The 22494-nt window shown below is 42.5% G+C and overlaps 2 protein-coding genes across 3 annotated transcripts; one reads left to right on the top strand and one right to left on the bottom strand.

The window, feature by feature from the left end:
- Positions 1–123: 123 nt before the first annotated feature.
- Positions 124–4244, bottom strand: duox2 (dual oxidase 2). 2 transcript variants are annotated; one of them, XM_049574143.1, is made up of 9 exons: positions 3699–4244; positions 3135–3267; positions 2589–2754; positions 2420–2477; positions 2192–2326; positions 1812–2019; positions 1505–1719; positions 1224–1414; positions 124–915 (listed from the first exon to the last, which is right to left on the bottom strand). In XM_049574143.1, exons 2-9 carry the CDS (start codon positions 3203–3205, stop codon positions 904–906), a joined length of 1056 nt encoding a protein of 351 aa, XP_049430100.1. In that variant the 5' UTR covers positions 3206–3267; positions 3699–4244; the 3' UTR covers positions 124–903. The 2 variants fall into 2 exon arrangements, with proteins under 2 accessions (XP_049430100.1, XP_049430101.1); XM_049574144.1 differs by lacking the exon at positions 3699–4244 and having other exon boundaries at positions 3135–3335.
- duox (dual oxidase) lies at positions 3405–21013 on the top strand. Its single transcript, XM_049574142.1, has 34 exons — positions 3405–3451; positions 3723–3843; positions 3946–4029; positions 4119–4283; positions 4629–4816; positions 4961–5162; positions 6226–6392; positions 6963–7023; positions 7394–7490; positions 7651–7741; positions 9063–9165; positions 9317–9489; positions 9587–9762; positions 9871–9989; positions 10099–10236; positions 10352–10465; positions 11346–11548; positions 11762–11947; positions 12195–12420; positions 13759–13852; positions 13948–14123; positions 14212–14281; positions 14432–14476; positions 16944–17122; positions 17243–17473; positions 17566–17665; positions 17746–17795; positions 17898–18025; positions 18133–18286; positions 18658–18890; positions 18991–19149; positions 19237–19392; positions 20371–20499; positions 20586–21013. Exons 2-34 carry the CDS (start codon positions 3777–3779, stop codon positions 20706–20708), a joined length of 4587 nt encoding a protein of 1528 aa, XP_049430099.1. The 5' UTR covers positions 3405–3451; positions 3723–3776; the 3' UTR covers positions 20709–21013.
- Positions 21014–22494: the final 1481 nt, after the last annotated feature.

A 22494-nucleotide genomic window follows, 5' to 3' on the forward strand; every position in this document is an offset into this window, starting at 1 on the left:
CTCAGAAGCTGTGAACGAAGGATGCTTCAACCAATGATGTTGCTCAGAAACCATGCACACGTTAAACGGCATGCTGTTGCCACGGCAACGTGCATGCATTGCAAGAAATCCTGCAGAGGCTTTCAAACAGTAATCAGTATCAAACTAACAATTAGTCTCATCTTTCATTTACAATGAAATTAGAGTTAAACAACAACAGATCTATAATCTTTATTGATCAGTGTATATACACAGTGTATGGATCCCATACAACTTTATATATATTGCACTCAACAGCTACTGCAACATGACAATGAACTTTAGAAATACAACTATTTACAGTGAAATCATTTATAACACTTAACAGTAGGGGTGGGGATCACCAGAGGGTCCACGATACGATATTATCACGATATTTAACTCACAATATAATATTATTTTGCAATATGCTAAGTTATGCAACAACATTTATTGCAATACACTGCCATGCAATAACCTTTTTTTTTTTCCAACGGCAAATTTCGTCCCCAAATTCAAACTTTGTCAATTTTTATCTGATGAGATAAAGTTTTCAGTCAGTTCATTTCATTTTAATCATTTCTAGTGCAACAAAATGTATCTAGTGGACTGAAAAAGCAACTCATTTTATTATTCTAGTACTCTACCAAAAGTTTAATTTGTATTAGCAATATTAATAATTTATATAATAAAAAATCAGGACCTGGTGTCCATCTATCGATACAATATCTGCATCCAAAATATCGTGATCATATGCTGAATCAATTTTTTCCCCCACCCCTACTTAACAGGCTCACATAGATAATTAAAACAGGTGTGATATTAGACACTCCATCTGTAACACATTCACCAAAAATATCTTCAAGTACTGGCTGGAAAAGCTCCCTGAGGGAAACCAGGACGGCTTCATACGTGCTCCTAAAACACAGAAACAGATTGATCTCCGTCAATGAGCAGCAAAGGTGAAAATAATTTCCTCAAATGTTAAATGGACATCAAAGTGCAGCACTCAGGATTCAGGATATGCTGGTGGCCTTAACAGCAGTGCCTTGCATCCCTTATTAATACTGCATTAGTCACAGAACTGAATATGTATTTTACAGCAATAAATGTAAATCAAAGTCAAGTTTTCCAACCAATTCATAAAAGCACATGATGTAAATGAATGTGTAATACATCACTAGACGTGTCAAAAGGAAGTACTGTCCTCAGTGCTGCCAACTTACCGTTGTGACTTTTGATGTCAGTGGTGAAATTGTCACTCCATCAAGAAAAACTGAGTTCAGGTATCCCTTCCCGTAAGAAACATCCTCGTCTTCATAACTGTCAACGCCGACACTGAAAGCCTCTTTCATCTTCTCTGGTATAAAGTAATTCAACATCACCACCAGAATCCCGATGATGGTGCACAGCACACCTGGAAATCACATCAGTGAGTAGAAATCACTCATTAGGCTCTGTAGTCAAGTTTACAGTGTAAAACATATTAAATGTGCAGTATCTTTACCTGTAGCCAGAGCCAGCCAGAATGAATGGCTGTAGCCTGTTTCAAAGGAGTCGGTCCCGATGGAGAAAACACACTGTGGCACGTTCATGATGGTGGAGAAGGAGGCCATGGAGAAGAAGATGAAGGCAGCAGTGGCCATCATCATGTAGCCGGCGTACAGAATGACCGGCATGGAGAAGAGGATATTGGCGACCATCCAGCAGCAAAACGCAGTCCTGTGAAAGTGTGCAGTCATTTTAATTTCTGTTGCTTTTAACAAACAGTGTTTAATTACAACTTTAAACTGTGTGTAGTTATTTAATCTTACCAGAGGGTTGCAGAGGCGTATCTTCCAGAGTATCTGTACTGAAAGATGAGTCCACACGGGCTGTGCAGGGTGAATTTCTCAGCGATGTACAGGATGGGGTTGGGTAGACCTTTCTCCAGAGCTTCCTCATACTCGTCTTCAATAGTGTCGCGCCAGCTGAACATCTCATTGTAGTCAATAGTCTCATTGAATTGCACAACAGGATTCCCTATGAGAGAAAAGAGGGTCAAATGTATGCACCTAAAACACACTTATCCCACAAAATGGTGTTGTAGTTTTTACTTTATATGACAGGAATATTGAGCAAATGTTGGTCAAAGCATTAAGCTGCTGGTGTATTATACGTGTATCTACACATAACAGCGGCAACGGTGACTCACCCTTCAGTGTCACGTTAATGCCGTACAGCCCCACATGCAAGCCGATGTCAGCGTTAACCACTGCGTTGCTGAAAGACTTGTAGGTGGCATTAGTGGTCATTCTGGCCTCAGCCCAGTCGCTGGTAAAGTTGAGCGCTGCAGAGAAAGCACACAGTGATGAGTGATGTCGGCGGTAAAAGGAAAACCTGAGATTTATTCAACAACAACGATAACAATAAGAAAACTTACCCACTATCACCACACCTATGAACAAGCTGATAATAATTCTGAACAGCCAGAACAGCCTCTGATAGGAAGGGAAAGACAAGAATCGAATTTATTTCACATGTATTGGATAAAAAAGTTTTAGAGTGTTTTTTTGCAGTGAGTAATAGTTTATCTGATGCTCTGCACTCACCGACTTCCCGCGTATCCCTGGCAGAATGAGAAGAAGTCCGGCTGCTAGCACAAGGAAGACCAGAATAATGGTAAGCAAGCTGCCGTTGAAGATGAAGGAGGTCCTTTGTAGAGGGTAGAATGGGTAAATGTCATCGTAGAAAGTCATCTTTGCTCCTTCGCTGAGACTAGACAGTGCAACAGAGACGACAGTGTTAGTGGAGAGCTTCTCAGTTTCCTCCAGATGCAGAGATAGCAGCTCTTGTCCCTTACGGTAGATAAGGGACGGGACATTATTACTGCTGTGAAACATGGCACATGGTTAAGCACAGCCATGTCTGACTCATGTAACATCATCTAGCGTTCCCTGGCACTGTGCATCTTTACTGCAAAGACATGAGTGCATCTGTGTAATGCACAAAGGCATGTAATTCTATACATCCACGTGACCACTTCAGTGTCATGTAAATAGGTGCTCCAAATCTTAATGCATTCATCTGAACCTAAATGGCAAGTTACAAATAAAACCAATCAGTGAAACAGGGAAAATCTGAAAGACCTCTCTTACCTGAGAGTTGTGACACGAAGACTCGACGATGACGAAGAGTGAAGCGTGAAGTGTGAATGTAGAGGGAACATACACTTCTTTTATAGCTCCGATCCCCTTTGTCACCAAGGAGGAGGATGCATTGACTGGAATGCTGTGGGAGGAAAAAAGAAAAGAGGTGTGATCCAGAGGTAATGACCATTCCCATTTGGGCAACACAGGTCACATGCAGTTTGTGATAAGCTGTGCAACACATGTTGGCTTTAGTATTGCACCATCCCTCAGCTGCACCTGTGCTCCTCAACCACTTCTGCACTACATTTCAGCCTCTACAGGAGGTAAGACTCACCTATTTCATCTCCTCCTATCAAACACAAAGTAATACAGCAAACAGGAATTTGGATGTGTGCAGTAGTTAGACACGACCAAAAGGAACAGTGTCGAAGTTTAGTAAAGTTTTGGCGTTGGCTCAAGCACAGAAAGGGTGTCAGCTGTGTTAGACTTCCTGGTTTGTCTTTCTGAACCAACAAAGTAGTCTATATTACATGGAAATATAATAGAATTATAATAGTAAATGTGACCTACCTTTAACTTGGCTTCACTTTTCAGTAGTCCTTCACTCCTCTTGGCTGCAGACTGAGCTGAGGAGCATCTCTCGCATCAATGGATTTGCGTAAAAGGATTTGGAGTATCTGCGCAGCGGTTGGCTTACTGCTCATAGTCAGTGAGGGTAAGTAGACAACAGCTGTACTTCATATTCAGCAACTCCTAGACCTAGAAACCTAGAGAGTGACGGTGGGGAAGGCTGATAAACTCCATATGTCTTGCACAGATTCACGCTGTGAAATAACCTGGGAGGTTCCTCGCTTTGACGGCTGGTACAACAGTTTGGGATCTCCCAGACGCGGATCTGTTGGTAAGTTACAGAGCTTGCCAAAGTGTGCAGCAGTGGCTCACAGCCTGCCAACACACCTGGTCAACCGCAATGTCTTTGTGCTCGCGCAGGTTCTCACCTTGTGCGCCTCGTGCCCGCGCTTTACTGGGACGGAGTCTACCAAGCTCTCCAGGAGCCGCTGCTGCCAAACGCGCGCAGACTGAGCAACGTGCTCACCAGGGGCCCCTCCGGTCTGCCCTCAGTGCGCAACCAGACCGTGCTCTCTGTGTTCTTTGGTAAATATATCATGCATGGTGTTGCATTCAAGTGCACTGATAAAAATGATAAAAATGAGCGCGCAAAATTGTGATACAAACTGAAGTTTGTTGCGAGGATGCAACAATATGGCGCAGTGATATTTTCCACCCATGTTACAGAAATGTAGGTGCAACCTAGCTCTAAGATTTTAAGGTAATACTTTCACTGTTGCTTATGTTAAAGATGAATTAAGTGGCCAACTGATAGTGGCTGATATGCCAATATGTGCATCTGAACATCTTGTGATTGTGAGGCAAACAAACAAAACATTCAGGATTCAGGTTGTAGTAGGCTAATTGCTTTTAATGACTTGTACTTCTCAGGTTATCATGTTACTTTTGAAATCTTCGACTCAAGAACTCCTGGCTGTCCTCCTGAGTTCATGAACATCCCAGTCCCAAAAGGTGACCCTATCTTTGACCCCACTGCCACTGGAAAAGTCCTGCTGCCCTTCCAGAGAGGACCATGGGACAAAGAGTCTGGCCAGAGTCCCAGTAACCCTCGCACACAGGTGTCAGTTTGTTAATGAGATGTTTGTTAATGTTATCACCAAAATGCAGCCGCAGTAAATGTGAACAGTAGCTTGAGAGCTACAGCATTTCCTGAGGTTCCTTCATATTATGTGACCCTGCATTTCTTCGCAAAACACTTGCAGGTGAATTTGGTGACAGCATGGATCGATGGCAGCTCTATCTACGGCCCCTCCACGTCCTGGTCTGACTCCCTGAGAAGCTTCTCCAGGGGACTCTTGACTTCAGGCTCTGAGTGGAACATGCCAAAAGAGACAACAGGACACAGTCTCATGTGGAGCGCCGCCGACCCCACTACAGGAGATCATGGACCCGATGGCCTTTATGGTGAGATGTTTTATACTTCAGATCTGACAATTCATTTTATTGTCCACTGAGTACCAGACAGTGGGGTTAATATCATCAGGGGCATTTCATGAGTATGACAGGGGAGCTATTAGTTGCAGAAAAGTGCTCTAAACTGACTGTATGTCATTGATTCACTCAAAAGCACAGTCAGCCATAATTTCCTCCTACCTGGAGTGCAGTACATCCAACCATTTAGTTAAGTGTGATATATTGAAGGAATGTTGGCTGGAGCTCAAACCAAAACACTGGAGCTCAGAGACGTTTAATTTGTGTCTCTTTACAAGTTCACAATAATCCACAGCAGCCTGTGAAATCATCTCCTCTTTAAAACAGTCATTTTCAGTTAAATAAAACAGCAAATTATCATTCTCCAAATCTCAGCATTATCACTCTAAAGCTATCTGGATGCATAGATTTCACTTAGGATGAGACTGAATGTGTTTCAGGCTTAACTATACCTTTAAATATTCTGGTGTCTGAACTGTTTTTACACTCTGTGTGGCAATACCCACCCAATCGATACTGCAAGCAGGTGAAAACAAACAGCAGGAATTTCTTACAAATATTATTTCTTCCAGGTTGCAGCCTGTGAGGCTTAGTCAAAAGAGGCCCTGCCTGACGTGTGTCATGACTCTTTAATTATTGTGTAAAGGGCTTGTCACACTCACCACAGTAAATCCCTCTTTCTATAGCGTTGAGGATGCTGTGCAGGTGTCACGAAACCAGTGTTTTGTTGCTTGTGTTGTTAAAGGTGTGTAGTTATTATCGCTGGGCGGAGGCAAAGAATCCTGTTGTCACTGCTCTGTTGTCACATTCTTAAAAACAAACAGCTAAATTATCATTCCAGTGGTGGATAGAGATCCTCATCGATTAATGCAACGGGAGTGTGACACCATGCTGAAGAGTTTTCTGTAGCATTCTGTATGAAAACATGTCACATACACAGCATATTCTCTGTTTATGATGTTGTAGCTACAGTGATGTTAAAACACGTGATGGGAGATCAGAATTCCCTATAATTTGTGCCATCTTCTGTGTCCAGAGTTGGGAAATGCCTGGGCCAATGAGAACACGTTCACAGCAGCAGAGGGGATTATCTGGTTTCGCTACCACAATCATATAGCCTCCAGACTGCATGAGAAACACCCAGAGTGGTCAGACGAAAAGCTGTTTCAAAATGCCAGGAAGACCGTCGTGGCCACATTCCAGGTAGAGGGAAAAGTCTACGTGTAATCCTCTCGCTGCTCAGGTGATGACTTAATTTGCACTCTGGAGAGAGCGAGGTTGCATCAACGCCTGGTGGTCGTGATTTTAGGGATGAAATTGATGGTTTTAGTTTAAGGCCGAGTGCATCATCTCTCAGTTGTTTGATTAGTCGACTCTGTCCTCTGTAAAAACTGTCCTGAAAAGCATGACGCACATGCTTATGGAGTTTTCTTCTTCTGCTAAAGGCAAGTTAACAACGTACAACCAAATTATATTTTTTGGTCATATCAAAGGACACAGGTTTCACCTCAACAGTGGGGGTGACACATATGAAACAGGGGGTTTGAGGGTCCTCCGCCAGAAAAATCTGAGCAGCATGCTGGTGAATTTTTATGCACCAATTTATAGTGTAAATATGTTTAATATTGCACATGTTTGAAATATTTGTATTTTACACAGAAATCATGCCAAAAAAGTAGGAAAAGACACACTATCATCAAACATACATTCACATTGAGTTTCAGTGTGTATTCAAATAAGCTGCAGTAACTTTTATTCCTCCTATTTTTCCAGAGTATTGCTGTCTACGAATGGCTGCCTGCATATTTAAACAAAACCCTTCCTCAGTACCCAGGTAAGACTCAGCCAGAGTGCGTGTGCGTACAAGTGGAGGGGAACAGGTAATGCACTGGTGGCCACAAGCTGTGGTGAGGTGAGCTGTCGTTGGTGGTGTTTGACAAGTATGTGCTCCGTCAGCAAAGCATCACCCTGAGTCTCCTTCTCCTGCTGAATAAGCACCCTCAGCTGAGGAAAGTTAACGGGACAATGGTCAGATGAGCCCATCACCTTAATCACTCCTCATTTTCATATTTATGCTGCGTTTGTTGCCGCACGTCCACCATTTGGAGGAGGGTAAAGGGTGTTTGCATGCACGAATACAGCCTGTAAGTTAATAAGTTCTTCTTCTATTGTTTTTTGATAATTTCTGATTTATCTGTGCACAGGTTACCAGAAGTTTGTTGATCCAGGGATCTCTCCTGAGTTTCAAGCTGCTGCCATACGGTTTGGCATCACTATGGCCCCACCTGGTGTTTACATGAGGTATTAATCATTCCTCTCCTGGCACATTGTAAAAAATTAAAGCTCACCATGTTTAGTGTGATACTGTAAATGTGCTGCTGTGTCAAACACTGTCTAAAATACGGTGTGTACTAACTATTAGGAATTAAACCCTTTGCAATGACTCTTCTTTGTCCTATAGAAACAGAACCTGCCATTTTAACAATGTTGTCAACATGGATGGCAGCCTATCACCAGCAATGCGTCTTTGTAACAGCTTTTGGAAGCGTCGGGTAAATCACAATCACACTTCTGCATTTTCATAGTGTATTGAAAGAATGTTTGTGTGCTCATTTAAACAATGAATGCACTTATCACCACAAATCTTTTCTCCACCACTGACACACAGCTTACTTTCTTGTAATTAGTAGTATAATCGCTTCTTAAAAAATGAGAGCAGGCAGCGAAGTCACATTTAGTACAATTATTTATTTATGGAGACAGTGGAAAAGTACAGAGGGAGAACAGCAGAGGAGCTCTGGCAGGATTTGACTCGGGATCTTTGTGGCTTCAGAGGCAGGAAAGTCAAACAGTTTGTGTCTCTGAGCACAAATGGGGCTGTTTGTAGAAGTGTTTTGCCAATGTTTTAATTACAAATCACTTTACTTGTATTTCTGTAGTTTCTCGTTGATAAATTCTCAGTTATGTTTAATTTTATAGTTCGCATTCACATAATGAATATTAGGATATCTAGTTGAATATTGACCTTTGATAGGTTTTACATGGATAGAGTGAGCAAATAAGACTAAAATATGCCTGTGTATTAAATGTCCTCTTTAATGCCACCTGTTAGAGGGAGCAGATTTACACCAATAAGCCCCAACAGTGAAACTACTGACAGGTGAAGTGAATTACATTTATGGTTTTGTTATAATGCAATGTTCTGCTGGGAAACCTTTGGTCCTGGCATTTATGTGGATGCCATATAACACACTCCATTACAGACCAAGTATACCATCTCATGGCCCCGGCACTCCCAGATGGCAGTGGCCCTCTTAGCAGAACAATGTGCCGTGCCACACTGCGAAAACTGCTCAGGAATGGTCCAAGGAACGTGACAAAGAGCTCAAGGCGTCAACCTGACCTCTAACATCGCAATACGATCGAACGGGGATGTGCCAGTATCCTACCACGCAACCCACAGCACTCAAAGGATAACTGTCAAACAATTATTTTGCAGATGATTTCTCGAAACACTCTGTTTGAAGTGTGCCTCTGAAAAACCTCCGTTTGGAGGGTCTAACACTTCGCCCTACCCCTCCATCTCTGCACAGTCGGGACACCCTACCCCTGGACGTGAATGTGCAAAATGGGGGGTGGGGGGGGTTAAAGGCAGAAAGGTACGGGCAAGGGATGTATTGGGACTGGGCCTTGGTCTGCAGTGATGTTTAGGTGGGTGGTGCATGTCTACAGGTATGTCAGGGTCCAAGGTTTCCCAACAGAACATTGCACTGTCACAATATGATCAGTGTTACTCACTTCACCTGTCAGTGGTTTTAATGTTGTGGCTGTTGAATGTATTATATATTAATGCTTTTGTCATTTTGTTTTCAGAGAGCTAATGTGAAGACGAGCCAGGACATAGACGACCTTATCATGGGCATGGCTTCCCAGATTGCAGAGAGAGAAGACAATATTGTCGTGGAGGACCTGAGAGGTGTTTAATCCTTTTTATTCACTGCATGTATCAGGAATCACAAACACATGGTGGTGGTGCAAAGTACCACAAAAGTCAGCACTTATAAAATTGAAATTTACAATAGATGTTTTCAGTATTCACCGCTCTGATCTGATTTACACCGTGACAGACTACATGTATGGACCCCTAAGATTCACACGCACAGATCTGGTGGCCGAGACCATCCAAAGAGGACGAGACTTTGGCCTGCGTAGTTACAATGAGATGAGAAAAGCTCTGGATCTGCAACCTGTCAAGACATTTGAAGACATTAATCCTGAGCTCAGCAGAACCAACCCGCAGGTAAAACCTAGAGTCTCCTTAGCAAAGAATGATCAGACATGAACTGCATAAAATCCTGTGTAATCCTGTGAGTTAAAGCACATCTTATGTCCGACAGTTGCTCCATGATCTTGCAGAACTATACAACGGAGACATCTCAAAACTGGAGCTCTTCCCTGGAGGACTGCTAGAGCCTCTCAATGCTCCAGATCGAGTTTTCACCACTATAATCTTGGACCAGTTTGAACGCATCAGAAATGGAGATCGCTTCTGGTTCGAGAACAAACAGAATGGGTAAACTCCCTATGTGAAGGACTATAAAAATAGAAATATCTGGCATTATATTTGATCTTACAGTGTTGTGTGATTTACCCCAAATGACAATCAGTCATCTGTCTCCAGGTTGTTCACAGAAGAAGAGATCCATGCAATTCGCAATATGACCTATCATCACGTCCTTGTCGCAGTCAAAAGTGCAGAAGACACTGATATACAAGAGGATGTGTTCTTCTGGAAAGATGGTAAAAATGTGTTTCTTCTATTTGATTCATGAACAAAGAAGGATTTATTTTGAATCAGTGATATAAAATTTAAAGCTTGTATTAAAAATCAGTCTCTCCATTGCCTTAGGTGACCCTTGTCCTCAGCCCGCACAGCTGACTGCATCAATGCTCCATCCCTGCACTAATGCAACCAAACTTAATTACTTTGATGGGTACAAAGCTGGCTTTGGGATATTTATCATTGTTCTATTCCTCTTCCCTGTTGGTCAGTATCTCACTCACAAATCCATCTCTTTTTGCACAGCAATGACACTGATTTCACTCATCAGCAGTTTTGTCGTGAGACAGATAATCAGTTTCGATTGTTTTTACTTTGACAGTTAGTTTTCTGGTGGCGTGCATGGTGGCGTATCTCCGCAAGTACAGGTACAGGAAGTTCCAGAGAAGAAGAAAAGCTGGTGACAGGACAGAGGAGCCAGCGGTGGGAATCACTGGTACGATATCTGTGGGATAAAAAAAAATCCATCTAATACTTATGATAGTGTCCACTGTTGGAAAAACATAATATCCATGGGTCAGATTTCACAACTGACTCAGTGTCAATTATTAGTAAACATCAGCTGAATATCAGCTGCTGTAATTTACTGCTGCGCTGGCCTGCATCAGATGTTACAAAACTGAGCTGATTATATGGATTTAATTGGTTTTCAACCACATTTGTATCATAATTATGTGGGTAGTAAATGAACTGTGGTAAGCTTCCCTCCATCTCACCAGCGCCCAGATCTTTCTTCTCAGCAGATTTTCGCCGGCTCTAGGGGTGTTTCCCCAACTATGGATTGTACTTCATATTAAATTGTAAAACTCAGCAGTCCTGATCAAACATAAACCAAGAATGTGTCACTGTATTGCAGATTTGTTGCCTAAAATGTCTGCAGAAATATATTTTAGTGCACAGTTTGGCTGTAATATGAGAATTTGTAAACAGGAAGTGGGCGCCACTATTTCTTGTATTGTAAAAATGGAGGCTGAGTGGTAAAACTCATTCTGAAGCAGATTTGCGTTGCCTATTTCTTTCCTAAATGTGTGGAGAAACATATATTAGCATATCAGCTAACGGTAATTCCAGATTGTTTGTTACCAGCCGAACTCTTGAGCAGAAGCAATGCCACATTCCTTTTTCTCAGTTTTCACAGATCATGTAGCACCAATTTTAGTATTACAAGAAGTATTTGGATCTTTATATCCACAAATCTTTGTTATCCTACAAATTAGCATCTTATTAGCATAGGTACGTAGTTAACGTAAAGTTACGGAGGTCCTTTTCATTATCCAGAATCTTGCAGCTCGTCTCATTCTGCTTTTGCTCTCCAGCCTACGAGTGGCAGGGTCATAAAAAACCTCTGCATCCCGTCAGCGTGGAGGTCGATGAGAAGAGGAGGCTGCAGGTCTATGACAGATCTGGGTCCATTCACCGCTGCCTCAGTCTGGGCAACCAGGACTACCTCGATGTCCTTCTCTCCAACGACCGGCACCGTAAAGCTCTGCTGCTCAAAGTGTCAAAAGAGTACGACCTGGTGAGGAGCTGCAGTCTGATTCAAGCTGTAGTGCAAAAACTTTTACAGTTTCTAAGCACATCTGGCTTTCTCACTTTTCCAGTGAAGCTGCTTCAGCTTGTATTTTTCTACTCATCCAGTGGTTGATGCGAGCATGATTCTGCAGATCTACCCAATCTAAATCACTTTCTATCTCACTCCAGACTTGCTTTCTTTTCCTGTCTGCAAATCCAGGTGCTGTTTTTTGATGACGAGAGCAAACGTGCAGCATTCGTCAAGCATCTGGACCCAGGGGTGACAGACATGGGGCAGGAGATTAGAGTGAAGGAGATGAGAGAGAAGGAACTGCTGAAGGAGGCTTTAACCAAAGAGCAGAGGGCTCAGATTGTGGAAACTTTCATCCGACACGCTTTCTCTAAGGTACCGTCAGCCTCTGGATGTTTACCTCATGCTGCGCTCTGTTTTAGCAGCAGCTTTATGCTCCCCCGCAAAATGTCGTCAGTCCTTGTTTGAGGTCAAATTAGGTCCGACCTCCAGCCAGAAGAACTAATTGTCGGTGTCGTTGGTGACCTCATCAGTGATGGACACACACTGACCTCAGTTAACGTTGGTGATATTACTAATGACACTATGGTGACATGTAATGATCTCTCCGTCTGGTGTGCAGGTCTTGGAGATAGAGAAGTGTGACGCCGGGGATATGAGTGGCGTTTCCCACAAGAAAGCCAGAGAGGTTCTCCAGTGCGAGCTGACAGCATCTGAGTTTGCTGATGCACTGGGCCTCAAGTCCGACTCCTTGTTCGTGGACTCCATGTTCACACTGGCTGATAAAGATGGAAACGGTTACCTCTCCTTCCAAGAGTTTCTTGATGTGATAGTTATCTTTATGAAAGGTAACTACATGACTCCAGAATGCTGTAGCTGTTTGTATATCTAAGTGTGCTGTCATTCAAGCACTAACATGCAAATATAAGAATGCTGCAGGTGGAGGATTTCAATTCCAGGTAGATGGGCTGATTGGATTTGACATTGCATTTTTTCAGCACTAAAATAAAAGTACAAAACTGATGCTCATATATTTTCAGTTACTGTTTATGCAGACATTTTTTAATATTAAAAATTACAACAGTTCAATCTTTCCAGAATTTATGAGAGAGTGGAAAAGCCTCTGAAACAGCATTTAGACCATCGTGTAAAAACTTCCTACTGAAACTAATAATTAGGGCTGACCATAATGATTCAAATCTTTGATCACTGGCATGGCAATCAATGTCAAAATCAGTACTCAAATGCTATGTTTATTGGCCCAAAATCCAACATAAGTCATTACGCTTCAACATTAACTATGAGTTATTCTCAAACAAGAACATTTCAACTTAGTGATAGGTCTAGTTTTGTGACTCCGAAAGTTTTATCACCTGTGACAGGCGCACGGATATGCTAATAAGATGTCAAAAAAGTCAAGTGTCAGGGGTAGTTTCAAAATTTTCAGTCTACCATCAGCTTGGCAAATCAACCGAAAGTCAAACACACAACTCTGGACACAGTTTGGGTTAAATAACACCTAAGGCTGGTAGGTCAAAAGGTAGGTTCAGCACACAGACGGACAATCAGTGGAGGCAAACAGATTCAATAGGGATGAGGCAGAGGCAGAGGCAGAGTCAATCAACAGGCTAAATCAAAAAACAAGAAAAGGACACAGGGAAACAAAAGGCTGGAACACTAGACACACACGGAGTTAAGACAAACTGGCACTGAGAGACAACAAGACACACACTAAATACTCTGGTGAACGGAAGGATATCGAGACACAGGTGAAGCTAATCAGGCCGGGACAGACAATCTGACACAGGTGAAGTCATCAAAAGAAAGAGAAACAAACAGGGACAGGAAGTGAAGTGATCTGAAACTATAAGAGGCTTGAGTTCCAAAGTAAAACAGGAAACAACATGAATGTATGAAGTAAAAATCAGAAACTTGAGCTGTGACAAACTATAAGTAGCAGTAAAGTGTTCTTTATTCTAGCTATTGTGGCTAATGTTACTGCGACCTGCATGCTACCAAAGTGGCTAATTGTCATGTTATTATCACCCAACCCCCCTTGAAGCTTGGATTAATTGTGAATATTTCTCAACAATGCTTAAAATTCAGGATACATATTCAGAATAATAGTGGAATATTAGTGTGCATGTAAATGTAGGTAATGATAGATGATGTCTGTATGTAACCAGGGTCTCCTGAGGAAAAATCCAAACTGATGTTCTCCATGAACGACATTGGTGGAAGAGGTTTCTTGTCAAAAGAAGAATTTGCCAGGATGCTCAGGTGTGATCGACTTCTTTTCTTTTCACAACTACACCAAGCCTTTTTTTTTTTTTTTCATCTGACAATTTATCTTTGCCCTTTTGATGTTGCTGCAGGTCTTTCATTGAAATCTCCAACGGTGCTCTGTCAAAGAGCCAGGCAGAGAATGGCATCAAGGCCATGATTGAGGCCGCGGGCTTTGATGACAAGGAGGAGATCACATGGGAGGACTTCCATTTCCTCCTGCGGGACCACGAGAACGAGCTGCAGTTTGCCCAACTCAATGTCAAAGGTTGGAGGAAAGTTTTGTCTTGTCTTTTAAATCCTCTTTCTCCGATCTTGTCTGATGAAATGAATGCATCCGCTGTGTGTGTGTGCAGGGATGGAGAAACAGGGGAAGAAGCGCCTGAGTCGAGACCAGAGAGTGTCCTTCATCTGTCCAAGAAACAGGTCAGAGAACAGGACACGCAGGCTGTAATCACTCATCCACATCACAACTGTTGCTTTGCACTATAGATAAAAACAATGATCTGTTTCATTTATATGTCCCCAGTGACCATCGTGCCCCAGCTTACAATCTTGTTCATTTTTTGTTTTCAGCAGCAACAACAAGACAGATGGATCGGAGATACGCAGACGGAAAAAGTTTGTTCCTTGTTTGATTTTTCTGCTCCAGTAAATGACTTTCTGAAGGGAGTGTACTAAAAAAGATGGCATCCAACCAAAACTGATAAAACTCAATTCAGAGGAGATAAACACATGATTAATTGTTGATATATGATAGCTGTTTCACAGTATTTACTGAAGACTATCCCCTGGTTTAAAAAAATACCTCTTTAAGTTCCTTATGCAGTTTATTTTTCTAGTATTTATGTATTGAGGAGGAAGCAACTGCTTTAAAGGGGACCTGTTATGCTTTTTCTTGTTTTTTTGTTATGTCACATTGTCAGATCTTCATACTGACTAGAGCTTAGATCGGGCCCAAAAAATGCAGCCCGACCCGGCCCGAGCCCGTGCACATTATGTCCGGGACCGGCCCGGCCCATCCAATTAACTGTATTTATGGGCCCGAGCCCGATTTAAACCTGACATTTTTCAATAAGTTGGCTGTTATAATTAACGCTAAGGACACACCGAGCGCGTTAATGCCACGGAAGTCCTGCGTGTGTACTCGCAAACGCTTGACTGTCCACACAGGCAGCACATTTCTCCTGCGCTCTCCGCGCCGGTTAAATATCGACTCCACTCGTCTGTTCCCGTCAGTACTTGTTTTTTCTTACGTTTTTATAACGTAATAAGTCAGTGACAATTTGTCATTGCATGTCCATGTATTGAGCGTGTTGGGTAAACACTGAATGAATAGGGCATATTTTTTGGAGGCACGGAAAGCCGCTGTCCCTCCCACTTATCTCTACCACCCCCCCCCCCCTCTCCGTTCTGTATGTGTGAATTGCAACCCCCAACCTGCAGCCATTTCCCTCTCTCTCTCTCTCTCTCTCTCTCTCTCTCTCTCTCTCTCTCTCTCTCTCATATCTGACCGGGCCCAGCCTGGGCCCGTCAGAGAGGTGGGGGGTCAGGCCGGGCTCAGGCAGAGAATTTAAGCTCTAATACTGACTGTGGCCCAAGTTTCAAATAATGATGTAAATGTATGTAAAGGCTTCAGCCTGTCTCAATACTCCGTTTCAAATCATTTCTTCTACCTCACCTACAAGATGACAGATCAGGTCGTGATGGATTTCTTTATAAGCTTTTCCACTTCAGACACATTATTGCAAGTGTTTACATGACTTGGCCTACACTGCTACTTGTAGCTACATGCTAACATCGGGTAGCACCACCACGCTAATATTAGCCTTAGCTAACAGTCCTCCTGCTGTGGATATTCATAGCTGTCAACCAGATGTAGATTTGGCACTCTTAAACATCCATTCAATTTAGGGATTTTCTTCAGTAGATTTTGGTCATGGTGTTCTTTCAGCTGTTGTGCCTTTAGTTTTGGTGCTCCGCTATTGTATTTTCTTTCTGACATTTTGCCACCATGCTGTTTAATACCAGTGACATTATTTGAAAACCAAATTGACCTTGTGAACCTGGTCACATGTGGCCAGGCTCATTGGGTAAGCTGGATGGGTAGCTGTGGCCCTTATCAACCCAATCAGCTGCTTGATTTTTTAAATGTTTCTTATGGGCCAATAAGGGTCAACAGGGGTCAAGTAAATATAAATAATAAAAATAGTCTGGCCAATCCACAGCCCTTGCACTCCTAGGCTAGGCCAGCCTGAGCATTAATCTTGGTTGCCGATGTAATTAATTCCACCCTGTTTCCATATCATGCTTCTGCTGGCACATGTCTGGTTGTGAGGATTTTGGTTTAGAAGCTTTTATTGGTGCTTTTTCATGGTAGAAAGTGCCATTATACTGTAATGACAGTGCAGAGATGATGAGAAACTTAGCAGTCAGAGCAGACTGGACTTTTTTGAGAGGGGGTCTTGTGTTGTGTTCACACCGGGCACAAATAAAACAATTAGATTGGGTGAATTACATGTAAAGTCAATTTAAATGTGATTAGACATGTATTGCCGCTGGGCGGCGCTATGGACCTAGCACCAACGGCGCGAAATATGTGAATCAAGTGGCACGAATGAAGTGAGTAGTGCAATTTTGCGTCATACTCTTATTCGCAAGAGTGGAAAAATATGAACTTCACCGACCAATTTGCGCCACAATAGCCAATCATCATTGAGGTCCTTCGGAGACGTATGATGCCGAGGACATACCAGTGGAGGTTCATACATCGATTCAGTGATTTCACATGTGTATGACGTGAGTTACCCACGCATATGAAGCAAGTTAACACATAATATTCTAGCGTTCAAACTTGCAAAAGTAACACAACCAGCAGACTGCATAAGAAAATGTTTATGAACATTAAAGCATGAAAACATGTAGTAGTGAAAACCCATAGTACAAGTATAAATACAAAAATAAGCATAATAGGTCCCTTTAAAGTATCATATCTTAATTCCTCTGTAGTTTTTTGTGACCTTGGGGTTAAAACCTTCACAGTTAAATGTCCTCTGAATAAAAATCTAATGGATTTGAATATTTTCAGGTTGAGTGCCAACACTCCAAATGTCTATGTGAAGCCCAAACGTGAGCAGTACATAAGGAACCCAATCCAGCAGAAGATCCAGCATTTCAAACGTTTCATTGAGAATTATCGCCGTCATATCGTCTGTTTCATCGTCGTGTACGGCATCTCAGCCGGTGTGGCACTTGAAAGATGTTACTGTGAGTAGAAATCATTCAGTCATTCAATGTATTATAATTCCTCATTACCTGCAGCATCATCATACCTCTCTGGTCAGTGTGAGCCTGCTCTGATCTGATTTAATTTAACTGATTTTTCAGACTACGGTTTGCAGTCCGAATCTTCAGGTATCCCTGAGACTTCAATAGTGGGCATTATCGTCTCCCGTGGCTCGGCTGCCGCCATCTCCTTCCTGTTTCCCTACATGCTCCTCACTGTGTGTCGCAATCTCATCACGCTGTGCCGTGAGACCTTCCTCAACCGATACATCCCCTTCGACGCCGCCATTGATTTCCATCGCTTCATGGCCATGACTGCCATAATTCTTGCAAGTTAGTAGACCGGAGGAGATGACAGCAGAGAGTGACTGATGTCGTTACATTTTATTTGTGTGAGCTCACTTCTATTTCTGTTCTGACTGTAGTTGTTCATAGTTTGGGCCACGTGGTCAACATCTACATCTTCTCCATCAGCGACCTCAGCATCCTGGCTTGTCTGTTCCCCAAAGTCTTTTCAAATAACGGGTAATGTTTGAAATGTCTGCCTGATATTTGCACTCTGTGTGGAAAGTTATATTTGCTGATTTACTGTGTTTTCATTTTAGGTCTGAACTCCCTCTGAGGTGGTCGTGGTGGTTCTTTCAAACTGTTCCAGGTATCACTGAAACCTGACTTTAGACCTTCAGTGATAGATGAACTGCTTGTTAGATGACACCATAATTCTGTTCTTTTTTGCTCTGCTTTGTCCTTTCCCCAGGAATGACTGGTGTCTTGCTTCTTTTTACTTTTGCGTTCATGTACGTTTTTGCCTCACACTTTTTCCGTCGCATCAGCTTTCGTGCATTTTGGATCACGCATTACCTCTACGTTGTCATCTACATTCTGGTAAGTACTTTTCTGACTTTAAAACACCCCTAATACACTCTGAGGTCAGGTGGCTTTTATGATGAGAGGCAGTTTTATGAAAAGTGTGATGCTGGATTTGTCAACAGACAGTTGTTCATGGCAGCTTCGCCCTGCTCCAAGAGCCCCGCTTCTACATCTACTTAATTCCACCTGCGCTGCTCTTCCTGCTGGACAAACTGATCAGCTTGAGCAGGAAGAAGGTGGAGATCCCGGTGGTCAGAGTGGAGCTGCTGCCTTCAGGTGACGCTTTGCATCTTCTGTAAAATCTTTAAAATGTCACAAGTATTTCCTCTCGCTCCTTGATTTTAGGGGAGATACTACAGGTGAGAACGTTTTTTTCATGCACTGGTCAGTTTTGAGTTTTTCGACTATTTTGCTTCCATAATGTGTCGTCTTTCAGACTGGCGGAAAAAAGTCAGTAGTAGTTTAGATTTCTGTTCTGAAAATGTATGCAGTCTGATTTACCAGGTTATAATAAGGCTTTACCTTATTCACCTGTAGTGTCTCCCCTTCAGTCTTCCCTGTCTAAACTGCACTCTTCACTAAAATCACATCATGTTTGTGTGCACCGTGCATTGAGTTCACACTTCTCTGGGCTCTCCCACCTCCAGGTGTGACGCATCTGGAGTTCAAACGGCCACAGGGCTTCATGTACCGTTCAGGCCAGTGGGTTCGTATTGCATGCCTGATGTTGGGCACAGATGAGTACCACCCATTCACGCTGACATCAGCCCCGCACGAAGAGACCCTGAGCCTGCACATCCGAGCCGTGGGGCCCTGGACCAGCCAGCTCCGAGAGCTCTACACTGAGGAGAGTCTGCTGGAGCTTGGAGCCTATCCAAAGGCAGGTTACAGCATTATTTTGTGTGTGCGTGTGTGTGTGTGTGTGTAAATAGTTTCATCTGCTTGATGACACCAATATTCATGTTTTTTTTCATCCGTAGCTGTACTTGGACGGCCCGTTTGGTGAGGGCCATCAGGAGTGGATTGACTTTGAGGTGTCTGTTCTGGTGGGAGGAGGAATTGGAGTTACACCATTCGCCTCCATCCTAAAAGACCTGGTGTTCAAGTCCTCCATCAAGTCCAAGATTCAGTGTAAAAAGGTGCTGCATGGAATCAAACAACAGTATATTTGTGCAAGAAGCTCGCTCTATAAACATTATCTTTCTCTCTTTACTGATTATTTGCAGGTGTACTTCATCTGGGTGACACGGACACAGCGTCAGTTTGAGTGGGTGGCGGACATCATCAGGGAGGTGGAGGAGATGGACACCCAGGAACTGGTCTCAGTCCACACTTATATCACTCAAGTGGCCGAAAAGTTTGACCTTCGCACCACCATGCTGGTGAGATCTGCAGCCGCTGCATTTCAGTGAAATGAAACACTGCTAAATATTTAACAAGCATTCATATTAATGTCGACAGTGAAATACGTGCCTTGTATATTACAAGAAAAGTTTGACATGTGGGAAATATGCTGCTTCGCTTTCTTGCTGGGAGTTAGATGAGAGGATCCATAACACTCTGATGTCTGTGTGGTAAATATGAAGCTACAGCCAGCAGCTGGTTAGCTTAGCTTAGCATAAAGACTGGAAACAGAGGTAAACGGCTCGCCTGGCTTTCTCTAGAGACAACAAATCCATCTGCCAGTGCCACTTTGTCTAGTCTTTGTACTAAGCTATAATAACTGGCTGCTGGCTGTAGCTTCATGTAAGCACTGAGAGAGTCATTGAGCTTCCCATTTAAAGCTGGGGTAGGCAGTTTTATTTTGGCGACACTGGGTAAAAATTGCATATTGTAACTCAAGCGGTGTGAGAGAAAGAGAGTTCTGTACCTCATCTTGGCTCTGCTTTCAGGTTTTCAAAAATCTTGACCGTCACAGGACTTTGGCCAATCACAGGTCATCTCAGAGAGAGGGTTTTCCTATTGGCTGTTGTACAAATGTTGATGAGCTTGCATGTCCATTTAGGTGGCAAAAGTCTGATTCAATGCCGTAGAGTCCTGCTGAGAAAGTTGTTATTCCAGCATTGACAAAAACAAGAGTTTTGAAGAGAGTCTAACAGTGAACGAAATGAAACACATGGCAATATCAGCGAAGCGTTTCAGAGATGGAGACAAAACATTGCTAACAGTTTAGCCTTATGCTAACCAGAGCATAAGGCTGATGGCTATGGCTTCATGGTCACGTTGCCTTTTCCAGAGAACTTCCTACTCCAGCTTTAACTTTGTGGAAGAAAGCAAATACCATATTGCATCAAACAGCTCTTTCAATATTAAATAAACACTAATAATCTCTCACCCTTGTCTTTGTGATGTGTGGACAGTACGTGTGTGAGCGCCACTTTCAGAAGGTGTGGAACCGCAGTCTCTTTACCGGCCTGCGGTCTGTCACCCACTTCGGCCGACCGCCCCTGGTGTCCTTCTTCAGCTCACTGCAGGAAGTTCACCCTGAGGTCAGTCCTTCATCCATCTTCGTCTGCCTGATGTCTACCTGAAACATACATCAGCTTACTTTTACCGTCTATATTATTTTCTGCAGGTGGGTAAAATTGGCGTGTTCAGCTGCGGGCCACCTGGAATGACCAAGAACGTGGAGAAAGCGTGCCAGCAGATGAACAAGAGGGATCAGGCCCATTTTATACATCACTATGAGAACTTCTAACGGGTCCTCAGCAGTGAACCACAGAAGAAGAGATGAGCCATTATACGCTGGAGAATATGAGTTACTGCAGCAGCTAATGACAATCATATAATCACAGAGCCAGTGTAGGGAGCTTTGATTTAATTTAGTGTCTCAGAGTGAAAGACACTTGTTACCTGCTTATTCTATGTGCCTATTTACATCTTTATTCTCTAATCATGAATATTATTGTTAAATTTATTCCATCAGTCAAGGATGAGATGTTTTATTTCATATAATATCACAAAATTAGAGGATTTTATTCACAAGTTTTAATCATCATGTGAGTTTTGATTTGATGTAACTGGAATTAACTGTTATGTCGTGTTTTTTAAATCATAATGCATGATTGATTTTATCTTACTTATTTCTTATGCTTTTGTTTGATATACCTAAAACAAATAAATTAACATTTTACAAAACATTTGTGTCACTGTCATGTCAGAAGGACCCAAAAACACTGTGTTGGTGCCACAATCAGACCCACAGATACAACAGTAGCTCAAAACAATACGTCTTTGTTGTGGGACGTCAGATTATGTAAGGACCTGTGGGGTTTTGTGCAGTGGAAGTTCTCTTAATTCTGCTGTCGGCTCCTTCTGCTGCTTCTAGCTTTTGGACTAGAGTTACACTTGAATTAACGCAAACTCCTAAATTTGATTTGCTGGTTGAGTGATGAGCCGGAAAAGCTCCTCCGCCCAGAAGAAGAAGAAGAAAGTAAAAATGTCAATTTTCCACACGTAGATGAAATTTTCCTTGGTGCCACAGGAATTAGGATTACTCATAATTTAATGGTCTTGGCTATAATTGTGTCACAAACTGCATTTTCACATTTATGTGTTTGTCATACAATAGAGTGAGTGCTGCTGCTGCTGCTGCTGCTGCACAGTCCCCAAACAATAGGCAGCACACATTTGTTTGCCTATTAAATATACTCAAGATAATGGACGAAGGGTGTGTGCTGAGATTTAATGGACTGAGTCAATATCACTAGGTCACGAGACCTAGTGAAAAGAGCTGCAACAATTAACTAGCAATTAAGCAATTTCTGAAGAAATTGCGGGTGTGAATGCTGCGAGCTGAAGCCACGCTGCAATGCTGCCTTGAATACAATAAAGTTTGAATGATTTGAATGTTTGAAAGTTTGTTGCAAAGCTGACGCCACACTGAATAGCTGCTTATTATAAAATAAAGTTTGAATGATTTGAATATTTGAATGTTTTACTGAGATTTATGAAATCCAATATGGCTGCCGCCTAGTGACGCCACAATATGCAAATTAGATGAGTTACTTTGCTCCCATCAGATTCCTCTTCCTTTATTTTGAGGATGAGACGACAAAAACAGCACAAAACAAAAGAAATGTACTGTGTAAACATGTTAAAAATGATGTTTTACTGAGATTTATGAAATCCAATATGGCCGCCGCCTAGTGACGCCACGATATGCAAATAAGATGAGTTAATTTACTCCCATCACAAACTTTGGGTCATGATGAATAGTTTTCTCATTTACAGTATGCCTTTATCTCTCACCACTTTCATGCGAAAGCCTTTTGAAATGTTGAAATGAATATTTTCCTCAAATCACTCTGGCACCTAAAGGGTTAAAATGGAGATGCTGCCCCTGTCATGTCTGCATGTAAGATGTAGACACACACACACATCATGTTTCTGTGAGTTTGTGTGGCACAGCGGTTGCCATGGTAATAAACTAGGTGCACCTGGCAGAAGAGCAGAGAGACACAGACAGAACACAGATAAGAGAG

This window comes from Epinephelus fuscoguttatus, linkage group LG4, assembly GCF_011397635.1.
Source record: "Epinephelus fuscoguttatus linkage group LG4, E.fuscoguttatus.final_Chr_v1".
NCBI classification, from domain to species: Eukaryota; Metazoa; Chordata; class Actinopteri; order Perciformes; family Serranidae; genus Epinephelus; species Epinephelus fuscoguttatus.

What these genes read in the sequence shown, in the direction of transcription:
- duox (XM_049574142.1), top strand. Translation starts at nt 3,777, where the DNA reads ATGGATTTGCGTAAAAGGATTTGGAGTATCTGCGCAGCGGTTGGCTTA. An exon ending in ACAGCTTTTGGAAGCGTCGG is followed by an intron (nt 7,742 to 9,062) that starts GTAAATCACAAT and finishes TTTTGTTTTCAG; the next exon opens with AGAGCTAATGTGAAGACGAG. An exon ending in TTCATCTGTCCAAGAAACAG is followed by an intron (nt 14,282 to 14,431) that starts GTCAGAGAACAG and finishes TTTTGTTTTCAG; the next exon opens with CAGCAACAACAAGACAGATG.
- duox2 (XM_049574143.1), bottom strand. Translation starts at nt 3,205, where the DNA reads ATGTTCCCTCTACATTCACACTTCACGCTTCACTCTTCGTCATCGTCG. An exon ending in TACGCCTCTGCAACCCTCTG is followed by an intron (nt 1,720 to 1,811) that starts GTAAGATTAAAT and finishes ACACTTTCACAG; the next exon opens with GACTGCGTTTTGCTGCTGGA. An exon ending in CTGGCTGGCTCTGGCTACAG is followed by an intron (nt 1,415 to 1,504) that starts GTAAAGATACTG and finishes TGTGATTTCCAG; the next exon opens with GTGTGCTGTGCACCATCATC.